Consider the following 12,689-nt stretch of genomic DNA (forward strand, 5'->3'; position numbering starts at 1 on the left):
AAGAAGAAAACAATAAGGGAGAAAAGTCAAATAAACATAACTTATGAAATGAAAAGCTGATTTTAAGATCACTAGACTAGGCTTGCAAGATCTATTTCCTGCTTCTATGTAACAGTATTCTTTAAAATGTTTTTAGCTAAGTCTTCATATAGCTCTATCAATGAATACTGCAAGTACATTACCCCATTAGCTCTAGGTGCCAAAATTTAAGAGAAAATGTAAATTTTTTAAATTTTGTATTAGTATTATTTCTGGTCTTTTTACTTAGTTTACCCTTTTTAGCACCCTTTAATCCATAGTCTGGTTTAGTGCGCTGTTGCCTACATTCATACGAGGAAGCAAGGAAAACATTAATAACATTTTCAAAAATCTAGTGCAAGCCATTTCAAAATGAAAATTCACATTTTTATTAACCAATTTAGTCATCATCCTCTTATATTAGGTTAAATAACTAGTGGAAAATGTAACTCAATACTATTGTCAATGTCAGCAGTAACTACAAAATACTCAAAACCATACCAACTGAAAGTCTGTGTGGGAAGAGAAAAGAAAGAATAAAAATGGTGGATTTTACTAAACTATAAAAGAAGGAATTTGGTAAGACAGAGAAGGATGGTATGTGATGCACATATTGAAAACAAAATGAAACTAGAAGATTGGACAAGGAAAGGATTTTGCAAGTATTTATATACATTTTTGGACCATTCATAGTGGTGCAAGTCACAGACACACTCAAAAGAACAGATACAAACACATATAAACCACTTTACACATTAGGGAATGACTAATCCAATTGCTAGAGTTTAGAATATAACCAACATGCCCATCATTGGCTATATCAGACTCATCTCTAATAATATTCCTGCCTCTGTTGTGTAAAAACCATTTTCCAAATGCTTTCACATGACTGGCTCTTTTGATCCTTTTTCAAGTCCACTTAGATAGGTACATAACTACTGACTAAAAGCCAAATTTGTCCCTGGTTAGGGTCCAGACCAAAACACTTCCTAACCACCCCATGTTCATTCTATTATATTACCTTGTCTCCAACATGATTCCAGTACTCAGTGGACATTTAATAATTATATAATAAAAAAATGAATTTTGATCTAAAAAGTAAATAAGATTAGGAAGAATACAATTGAGAGTAGAGATGGCCTATGCCTCATTACACCATGTGATCAACATACCACATCCTAATTATTAACTACAGCTTGACCCTCTCCAAGGCTAATTGTTCCTGCTTGCTGAAAGTCTCTCATTTAAAACAACTCCAAAATGACTATGTAACTGTGTAGAAGAATACAAATAACTACTCTGACAAAATACGTCCTTCATCATATTCAGAAAACTACAATATCATAATGCTAAGTGACAGACACAGCTCCTTGAAGTTGAGAATAATGTCAAATTCAATCTCAAAAACTAATATTTTACTACATACTAAGAGATCCAAAAAGTAGGGACTAAACCTTGAGCTGTCCTTGATTTAGCCCCTGCTTGGGCTCATGGTGGGGCACAATCAAGTATGAACAATTTCCTTAGTTCCCTGCTCTTACTGAAGACACTGACAAGGGTGAATAGTCACCTAAGTAGCCTGACCGTGGGGTTAAATCCTGAAAGACCTTCACTCCAATCTAGACATGTAGATATCTGTTTGTTTCATTACAATAACCGCAATGTCCTTCAAATGTTCCATTATAATGATACTATCAATACATTAGCACTTTCTTTTAAAAAGCATTAAATATCCTGTGAGTTTGGGAAACATTTCAATGCTCAACAGTGAAAATTACATGGTGTATATCTCTCTCATGGCAATTTTAGAGGGAAAGAGAGAAGACTCATATAAAGAGGATTTATGGCCAGGGCACCTGGGTGGGTCAGTTGAGCATCTGACTCTTGATTTTGGCTCAGGGCACAATCTCACGGTTTGTGAGATGAAGCCCTACATCAGGGTCTGTATTGACAGAGTGTAGCCTGCTTGGGATTCTCTCCCTCTCCCTCTGACTCTACCCAACTCGTGCTCTCTCTCTCCGTGTCTCAAAATAAATAAATAAACATTAAAAAAAAAAGGGCAGAAATTTCTATGCATGGGAGTGTAGAAAGATTTCATGTAGAGGTGGGACTTAAGACATCTGTTGAATGATAGGCCTCCATTATGGTCCAAATGTCTTGTATTCTTTATTTCCTTCTAAAATAAAGAGGGGAAGGGATGAGATATTACTTAAAAGCTTGAGAACCACCTATCAAGTGAAGTAATACTCAAAAGGGGGTCTTTTTAAACCACTCAGATTTCTAGTTCCATTTCCACTTCCAGGTTCCAATAAATACATCTCACCCCCCACCACATGATCCAACCCTACCTCTACCCTATGCTACCCTCCAACCATCTTGCTCATAGTGAGTCTGCCATTATTACTGCAATGTGCTATAATCCTTAAGTATGTTGGAGTAAAAAGAAAAAAAAGTTTTAAGAACCAAGGGAAGGGAAGGGGGAGAAGGCTATGTGCCTAGCATTCACAAAATCCTCCTATTTCCATGTTGAACATTATTTCCAAATTAGACTATACACACTTATCCTTTGGTGGTTGTAGTTAAAGCACTAATGTGCTACCTATGAATGTTGAAGACAGTCCATATTATTTTAATAACCCAGTTCTGGCATTTCTTCACATGTGAATATGCCAGGAACCCCAAAATATAGACCAGAATTTCTATTCCAGGAGTCCCTCTGTTTCTGCCTTTCACAGGTCCTTTTTAGAAACACTTGTTCTAGTTTTCTAGAATTGAGGCCATCATAAAGCAAAAATAATGGGCACTAAGAATGGGGGAACTCATCTAAATGTCAAGTGAACTTTTATAAGGAGTACTTAAGGGATTAAAACTGTAGTTTTTAAGATATAAACTTAATCTATTTCTAACATGTCTGCCACAAAAACATAAAGATCTAGAAAATCTACAAAACTAATAAACAGAACAGTTGAGAGGCTGTGGTACCTCACGCAATTTTCTCAACTTCTCTGGGCCTCTATTGTCTAAACCATTGTAAAGAAGGGGCCTCAACCAGCTAGTCCTTTTACACCCTTTCAATTTTAAAATCTATTTTTTTCAATAATCATAGACATACTACAAATTATCTTCCATATATAAATGTCTAATAATTTCAAAAAACAAAGGATAAAGGAACTTCAAATACAATTCTTAAACATTCAGAAGGATCTCATAATGACCATACAGTGTCACAACAATTGTCTCTGGCTTGGCTGTCATTTACTTCAAATAAAGCTTGAGCTACAGGAAAACTATTTTAACACTCTGAGAAGATTAATAGTTAATCCACTGGGAAACCAAGCTGAAAGACAGAATTCACAAATCCGCTTCCCAGAGAGAAGTGTTGAAAATAACAAACATATTTGTTTCATTTTGAATAAACTTATTCTAATGATATACCATATACAAATACTTTCTATTATCTGACATCCCTTTTCATTTTTGTGTTTTCCTTCCTAATCTGAAGCTGAGATGAAGGTCATGTCTAATGTTGACAAAAAATAACCATTTGTAAATCAGAGTCACACAAGTGGGTTGTAACATATCTTGGGGGAAAACATCCATTATAATGCATATTCCAAGTTCACATCTTTGAAGAGAAATTGATGAGAATTGGAAGATTGGGAAGATTATGAAATTAACTGCCAAGATAATTTCTGCTTTCATGGTTTCACGAAACTGGAATTTCTAGTGCATCATTCTCTACCCCATAATTATGCATCAAAATATTAACCAATTAGCAGGTATGATGGTATGAGCTCAAAGGGTAGCAATAATTAGACATGAAACTTGAACTTTCATGGAGTTCCAAACAACAAACAGGTCTACCATACTTCATAAATTGAATAAACCCTATCTGAAGAAATAATATCAACTCATATTTGTAAATAAAATAATTTCACTGACTTTCAGCTTACATCATCTACTAGCTCTTTGGTCTCCTTTCTTTCATTTCCCTTACTTCCTAATCCAACTACAAAGACATACAAAGACACATACAAAGTGGGGCATGCATATTTTATCAAGTAGGACATGATATAAATAAAATCTCCCTAATGCGTAGGCTTTGAAGTTCACCTTTCATATGAAATACCTTTGGAATCAGGGCACACCTTTCATTTTTTAAATCACTGTTTTTAATGAATGCAGTAACTAAAAAATGCTATTAAAAAAATAAAGTAGAGGGGCTCCCAGCTGGCTCGGTTGGTAGAGCTTGTGACTATTGATCTTGGGGTTGTAAGTTCAAGCCCCACATTGGGTGTAGAGATTACTTTAAAAAAATAAAATCCTTAAAAAATAAAAATAAAAAATAAAGGAGAAATAAAAACTAAGCTGCAACAATTGTCTTTCTTTCTAGTTCACACCGTTGATTACATTTTGTGTTAGTTCCAACATATTTTGTGCTTTTAAAGAGACTTGTACTGTTAGGGATGTAAAATCAGGGACCAAGTATGTCATATGGGCTGCATATCCCCCAAATTAGAAAAGTATTCAGCACGGGGCACCTGCCTGGCTCAGGTGGTGGCGCAAGCAACTCTTGATCTCAATGTTGTAAATTCAAGGCCCACATTGGGTGTAGAGATTACTTAAAAATAAGATCTAAAAAAAAAAGTGCCCAACACATAGTAGGCACTTAATAAACACTTGTTACATGAAGAAAGGAATAAACAAATGATCAAACACCAGAAAATCATCTATTTCCATAAAATAAATATTTCTAAAAGCCTCATTTATCTACTTCTATATTTTCTAAATATTAAGTTATTTGGAATAATTTACCTCACATGTATATAAGCATTTCAGCTTGAAAGATCTTTATTACCTTGAAATTAGTAGATGAAATGTTTTGAAAACATTTGGAAAAACGTTTAAGAACAGAAATAAGAGACTTTAGGGGCGCCTGAGTGGCTCAGTCGGTTAAGCATCCGACTTCGGCTCAGGTCATGATCTTGCAGTTCGTGAGTTCGAGCCCCACGTCGGGCTCTGTGCTGACCGCTCGGAGCCTGGAGCCTGCTTTGGATTCTGTGTCTCCCTCTCTGTCCCTCCCCTGTTCATGCTCTGTCTCTCTCTGTCTCAAAAATAAATAAAACATTAAAAAATTAAAAAAAAAAGAAATAAGAGACTTTAACTAGACGTATAGTGCTGACCACTTTGCAATGTGATTGCAATGATATTGAATCATTATGTGTTTTTTTAATTTTTTAAATTTATTTATGTATTTTGAGGGAGACAGAAAGAGCAAACAGGGGAAGGGAGATAGAGGGACAGAGAATCCCAATCAGGCTTCCCACTGTCAGCAAGGAGCCAGATGTGGGGTTCAAACTCATGAACCAAACTGTGAGATTATGACCTGAGCCAAAACAGAGTCAGATGCTTAACCAACTGAGCCACCCAGGTGCCCCTAATCATTATGCTGTATACCTGAAACTAATATATGTGTCAATTATTTCTCAATTAAAACAAACAAAAATATTTAATAGCTAAGAAACCTTGAAAAGGTCACCCAGTGCCTTTTTTCATCTCATTTTTTCATCTGTAAAACAGGGAAAAGGGTATCTGTACAGATTACATGATAGAGTTTTAATGAAGATTAAGTAAAATATTGTACATTTTCATTATAACCAGAATGGGAAAAAGTGACCACAAAAGACTAAATGTTTTCTGTTCAATAACAAAGAGTACCCAAAGTAAACATATTATTAGGAAAGTCAAGTTTGAAATGTTAAAATACTTCCTTCCTGTCAATATAGAGCCAACAGTTTAACCAACAACAACAAAATCACATATTTAATACACTGCATGTCCAAAGTTCTTAGAATTCTTAATACCTTTACATTGCCACCTCAGCATGTGGAAAAAGAAAAGTGCAGAGAGGTCACATTGGAAATCAGTGCCACTCACAGACCTAAAACTGAGCTTTTAACTGTGCAACCAACCAATCATAAGCCTGCTGAGTAATGCCACTTCTTAAAATTGCTTTAGTAAGGTAAAAACACAGCAAATTGAAACCCAATTAGAGTACATTACAAACTAATCCAAACTGACTGTCAAGAATAGGTACAGCTCTCTGCCAAAGCCAAACAAAGACATTTTAACTCACAACCATAGAGACAATGACACAAAAACACAATGGTCTTCTCTGTATCTCTATTTTTGTCCAACCCTTGACATATTTTGCAAACTAAAGTTCTTGAAAAGGAAAAAAGTTTCAAATCTGCTAAATCAGCATTCATAGACAGGGAAGGGGAAAAGGCACATCATCTGATAATGTCTTAAATTTAGAATTCAAAATGTTTAATTGATCTTATCATTTTGACTTAACTGATTCAAATCAGTATACTTAGATATTAAGAATAGAATATATATTACACTTTGTTGCTCATTTTTGTTGATGACATCTACCTAAGCCATCCATTTAATTTACCACATTTTCTAAGACTTCAGCTACCATACTGAGTCCATAATCAGTATCTTTCCACACCTATGTACCCTGGCGGGGGGGGGGGGGGGGGGTCGGTAATGTTACCTTTAAATCAAGTCGTGTGTGTGTGTGTGTGTGTGTGTGTGTGTGTGTGTGTGTGTGTGTCTATCTAAAAAAGACACCTTAGTTATTATGGAATTTCTTGATCTAAGGGTGTGATTAGTCTATGATGGGGTGGCTATGATTTATTTCTATATATTGATGTACCCTAGTTTTATTCTGTACTTCTTTCACATTTTTTAAATTATAGAGCAGTACTATTCAATAGAATTTTTTTTTTAATTGTTTAGTGTTTATTTTTGAGAGAGAGAGAGAGACAGAGCCTGAGCGGGGGAGAGGGAGAGAGAAAGGGAGACACAGAATCTCAAGCAGGCTCCAGGCTCTGAGCTGTCAGTACAGAGCCCAATGCAGGGCTCGAACATTTGAACTGTGAGATCATGATCTGAGCCAAAGTCGGATGCTTAACCAACTGCGTCACTCAGTCACGCCTCCAATAGAAATTTAATGTGAGCAACATTTACTTAATTTTAGTATATGTGCTGCTGAAGCGAGCACAACATTTATTTAATTTTAAATTTTCTAGGAGCCACATTTTTTAAAAGGAAAAATAAATAAATAAAATTAATTCTTTTTTTTTAATGTCTATTTATTTTTGAGGGGCAGGGGGTGGAGAGAGATGGGAACAGAGGATCCAAAGCAGGCACTGTGCTAATGGCAGAGAGCCCAATTGGGCTCAAACTCACAAACTACATGATCAGAACCTGAGCCGAAGTCGAACACTTAACCAACTGAGCCACCAGGCACCCCAGGATGAAATTAATTTTAATAATATTTTATTTAACTCAATATATTGGGGCACCTGGGCAGCTCAGTTGGTTAAGCATCGGACTCTTGATCTTGGCTCAGGTCATGGTCTCACGGTTGGTGAGTTCAAGCCCCACATAGAGCTCTGTGCTGACAGCACAGAGCCTGCTTGGGATTCTGTCTCTCCCTCTCTCTGCTCCCCCCCACCCAATCACAAGGCTCTCTCCAAATAAATAAATTTTAAAAACTCAATATATCAAAATATAATTTTAATATGTAATCAAAGATTATTGACATATTTGCATTCATTTTTTCTTACTAAATCTTTTAAATCCAGTGTATATATTATACTTATACCATATGTCATTATGACACTAAATTTTTACCAGAAATATTTTGTAAGTATTTAAATTATACAAACTTAAAGTTAAAAAAGTAGATCCATATAACCAAGTTGTTTCAAGAATATTCACGGGGGGCCTGGATGGCTCAGTCAGTTGGGCATCTCACTTAAGCTCAGGTCATGATCTCACAATTCGTGGGTTCAAGCCCCATATCAGGCTCTGTGCTGACAGCTCAGAGCCAACAGCTCAGATTCTGTGGTGCCTGCTTTGGATTCTGTGTCTCCCTCTTTCTCTCCCCTCCCTTGTTCACACCTGTCTTTCTCTCTCAAAAATAAATTAAAACATTAAAAAAAAAGAATATTCAAAAGTTACCCAAAAACTAAATCAAGGACCAATTTTTTTAAGTTTAAAAATGGGGTGCCTTGGGTGTTTCAGTTGGTTTAAGCATCCGACTTCGGCTCAGGTTATGATCTCCTGGTTTGTGAGTTCGATCTCCGCATCAGGCTCCAGACTGGCAATGCAGAGCCTGCTCTGGATTCTCTCTCTCCTGTCTCTGCCCCTCCCCCGATTGCATGTGCATACCCACATGCGCGCTCTCTCTCTCAGGTAATTTTTTTCTTTAATTTTAAGAAAATGATAAATTTAGTTCCTGAGTAGCATTACTCCTGATTCAAGTGCTCAAAAGCCACATGGGTTGAATAGTAGGGCTGTTATCTGAATCTATATCCACCACAATGAAAGATACCCTGCAAAATACCTCAGAAGGTAAAAGCCATTTTCAGAAATTGAATAAAAAATATTCTCCCTAAATAAGAAACTTTCTTTTGCATTTCCTTTCCCCAAATTTTTATAGGACCCTTGCACTTACTATGAGAAATCTTAAAATAGAGTCATCAGCTTTAACATACTGATAAGTCTCTTCCTCTAACAAAACACAAGAACCTCTAGGACACTTTCTGCATTTCACAGTAGAGTCAGTCTCCTATACCTGTTATTACATTATTCATTGAAGAGGAAAAGCAGGTCAAATGTCTGTTGATTTTTGTCTGTGTGTTGATTTACTTATCCTGCTGCTGAAGTCTGTCACAAACTAGGGTAGGATTGGAGGACCCTGGAAAGATTAAAGACAATCTGGGGAAATATTTTAACTAAGTTCAGGTCCTCTCTTTTTGAGTTTTATCTTTTCCAGCAATATCAAGGTATGCATAACTTGTCAAAGCCACTCATTTGTAATTGAACTAGAACCCAAAAAAGGCAACCGACCTCAAGCTAAATAAAGCTTTGTGAAGTATGTTCTTGCCTTTCACCTATATGGGTTTAATGGCTAAGAATTTGGGCTGTAGAGACAAGCTGTCTGGCTTGGAATGCTGGTTCCATCAGTAGCTACTAGTTTAAGCAGGTTTCTTAATCTTTCTGTGTCTCATCTGTAAAATGGTCATAATAACAGAACCTAAATCAAAGACTGTTATGGCAAATAAATGAAATTTTACATGATATAAAACATCTTAACAGCACTGACCCTAGCACACGGTATGTGTCCAAGACTTATTCCTGTTTTTAGCTCAGAATCAGGATAATCAGAGATAAGGATATGCATTCAACAAATATTTGCTGTAAATGAAAATATATGTCTCCAAGCACTTTATAAATACCAAAGTGCTATAAAAACATAAGTTATTTTTACCCTATGCAAAATAAGTTTAGAGAGTGGATCTATTCAGTGTTTTTAATGGAAAAAAGAAAAAAAGGACCTTCACAATGCAGCTTACCAAGTTGTTAACATTTTTATAAACCTTTCCCAAACAGACCCATGCTTACCACTTAAAAAGTGCAAACATACATACCAAAATCAAATATAAATTATTTATCTGTCAACTGTATTTTCGGGTCACCCGTGACTGCTCACCTCCAGTGCAAGCGGCAGATTTAATAGCATGGCAAATAACCCACCCTATGATATTTTAGAGAATTCAGACAAAAACCTTAAATCTCTAAAAATGGTTTCTCTTACACCCTAATTTTCTGTTTTCATTACTATTTTATGCTCCTTCTTCACCTCTTCGACCAGCTCTGCTAACAAAACTGCCTTTTATTGGGTTTCTGCCATGGTACAGTCATTAATGAGTATTAAAAGGCCAAAAGAGAGGTAGCAGCAGTATTTAGGAAAAATAAACTAATCCAACAATTGGATAAGTAGTCCCAGAATATCCAAAAATGCCAAATTAAAACTCCAAAAGCTTTAAAACAGGTGATTCTAAACAGTCATAAAACTGTCACCTCCATGGGTGATCACTTCCTGATCTGTAAGAGAAAAAAAAAAGAAAATCTTTAAAATTCATGTTATTCTCAGGCTCCTGGCTGGCTCAGTTGGAAGAGCATGACACTAGATCTCCGGGGTCATGAGTCTGAGCCCTATGTTGGGTGTAGAGATAACTTAAAATAAAATAAAATAAAATAAAATAAAATAAAATAAAATACATGTTATTCTGTAAATTGATCAAAGACACAAAGTGTATAAAGCTGCCATTTCTATGCCTAACCAAGATTTGCCACTAAAATAATAATGCTGACATGACAGCATTTTTAAAATAACTTTCCAGAAAGGCTCCATGAATGGCAGATTTTGTCTCAATAATTTTCCGAGGAAATTTTTTTTAATCCCTCAAAGTTTAAAAATTTTTATAATCCCTCAAAGTATAAAGAGAAGTGGGTTCACAGTAGGACCATCAGAGAGCTGTGAAAGCAACGCACTTATTCTACCATGAATGCTTCATTAATATTTCAGTGATGATGTTGCAATTTTCCGTGAGCAACTGTCAGAGCTCTGCCTCTTGATATGTATCAAAACAGTCTAAATTATATTCGATACTCCTGCATCTGTCGTTGACCAAAATACAATTTTGATGTATCTGGTATTTCAAAGCTCACGCCCAGGCGTGTATAATGCTGTGTTGTATCCACCCTGCCTAACGTCAGGCTGTTACACCCAGTCACCCATGTATTCCACTTGCTGAAGAGTTTTCTTCCCTCTACAGGCCTGACACCAAGAAATGTAATTCATACAGAGAATTCCCATTCCAACGCCAAACAGGCCAGCCAGATGTGTCTCCTACACCCACACGCTTGTGCTACGCGTGTCTCCGTGATGCTTGACGAGACTTCCATCTGCTCGGGCATCTAGAACCCTGCGTCGGAAGCGCTGTCAGTCTGATGCTTTGTCTCCAGCCTCAGAAGGCCGGAGTTGCACGTACACGTAGGACAGACATTCTCTAAATAATAAAAAGAACACCGCAGCCCAGCCCCGAGGCAGCTCCTCCGGGCGAAGCCGGCCAGGCCGTCGCCCAAGGCGGCCCCACCTGAGGCGGTTGTTCCCCTGGTGCGGGACCGGCCGGGGGAGGGCGGCGACGGCTTCCACCCCCGCGCAGTCTGGGCGCCCGGGGGACCCGGCGTCGCGCAGCCGCCCGCTACCTGCAAAGGCCGCCGGCGCGGGGGCTGCAGGGTCTCCCCGCGCGCGCCCTGCCGGCGGGGATACGCAGCCTCAGTTTACCCAAACGCCGGCCTCCCGCCAGACCGCCCCCTCAGGTCTCGGCACCGCGGCCACGGCTGCCCTGGACGAGAGCGCGTCCTCGCCGCGCCCTCAGCCCGCCAACCCGCAGCCCTCCCGCCGCCGCGTCGGTCCTCACCTGACAGCCACCCGCACCGAGCTCTCGTCCGGGGCGCCCCACATGCTGGCGGCCGGCGACAGCAGGGCCCCTGGGCCTCTGCACCGCAGAGCCGACGCACCGCCGGAGCCGCGGCGCTCGGGCTTCGCAGACTGGAGCGGCAGGGGGCGACCGGCTCACCTCCGCCGCGCTCCAGCCATGTTGGGCGACTGAATGGAAAGGTGGCGGCGGCGCTGAGGCAGGAGGAGGAGGAGGTGATTCGCGACTGGCGGACGCCCGCCCCTTCTCCCCGTTCACCCCCCAGGATCTGGGGCGGGGACGAGGCGCGCTTGAAAGGCGAGCGCGGCGGCGGCGGCGGCGGCGGAGCCAGCAGGCCGCCCGCGGCTTCCTGACGGCCGGTAAGTGCGCCCTGCCCCCTCCGGTGGGGACGCGGCCTGCGGGCGGCCGGGCTAAAACGCTCCACGCCCGCCTGGGCGCTCAGGGCTCCGGCCCCGCACTGCGTCAGCGGCGGCCGCACGGCCCGGCCCCAGCTCGCCCTCCCCCGGCCTGCGCCCCGCCCTGCCCTCGGCGGGCACTGCCTGGCGCTGCTGGGCAGGGAGGCGCGCGGGGGAGGGATGCCGGCCGCGGGCTGCCCACGCCCGAGGGCGACGAGCCCGTGCGCCCTTCTAGGCTCTTCTGGGAGAACGCAGCAGCGGGTGCTCGCCCTGCGCCTTTGCTAAAAGTCTGAGCTTGGAGCACGAGCGCAGCGCCGGGAATCGGTCAGCTGCCACCCTGGGGCCGCTTTGTTTCCACCCTTAGGCTTATTGTCCTCTCTCCAGCTTGGACTTTGACCCCCTTCCCCAGCCCCCCGCGGATCGCCCTCCCTCCCGGGAGTCAATTGTTCGTGCTAAACCGGCTCCCCGGTTTGGCCACTGTCTGGGCAGCTGGGCTCTTCTGCAGTCCGTCGGCCGTTTACCAGCCCGCGTGGAATATGGAAACGATTTACTCCGAGACTCCTGAATGCGTTTCTGTTAAGTCATGTGCACGCTAGTAAATGAACTGCACCCTGGTACCAAGTGTTCCCAGAACTGAATATCCACCAAGACCTGCTGTGTAGTAAATCCTCACACACTGCCTTTTTTTTTTTTTTCTCTCCCCTTCCTGGCCTTCAAAAAGCACCTCCCAATCCCGGGATTCTATCAACATTGAGCCATTGTGGTTTCTGCTTGTGACTATTGTGCTTCCACATGCCTTGAGATAGCTCTGTAGCAACAGCCTTTATTAGCTTCGCCACAGAGTATCTTTTGTGGACTGCCCCATACATTTCTCTAAATAAACATGCGGGTTCGTACAAAACAGTGTAAT

At 40.6% G+C, this 12,689-nt stretch overlaps 1 protein-coding gene across 7 annotated transcripts in view; it reads right to left on the reverse strand.

Annotated features, from left to right (window-relative positions):
• Window positions 1-11,549, reverse strand: part of KIF21A (kinesin family member 21A) — a 152,242-nt gene extending 140,693 nt beyond the window's left edge. For all 7 annotated transcript variants that reach the window (XM_047867707.1, XM_047867704.1, XM_047867703.1 and 4 more), the window contains exon 1: window positions 11,367-11,549. In XM_047867707.1, coding sequence (XP_047723663.1) covers window positions 11,367-11,410 — 44 coding nt within the window. In that variant the 5' untranslated portion in view covers window positions 11,411-11,549. The remainder of the gene's footprint in view (window positions 1-11,366) is intronic.
• Window positions 11,550-12,689: the final 1,140 nt, after the last annotated feature.

This window comes from Prionailurus viverrinus, chromosome B4 (assembly GCF_022837055.1).
Source record: "Prionailurus viverrinus isolate Anna chromosome B4, UM_Priviv_1.0, whole genome shotgun sequence".
NCBI classification, from domain to species: domain Eukaryota; kingdom Metazoa; phylum Chordata; class Mammalia; order Carnivora; family Felidae; genus Prionailurus; species Prionailurus viverrinus.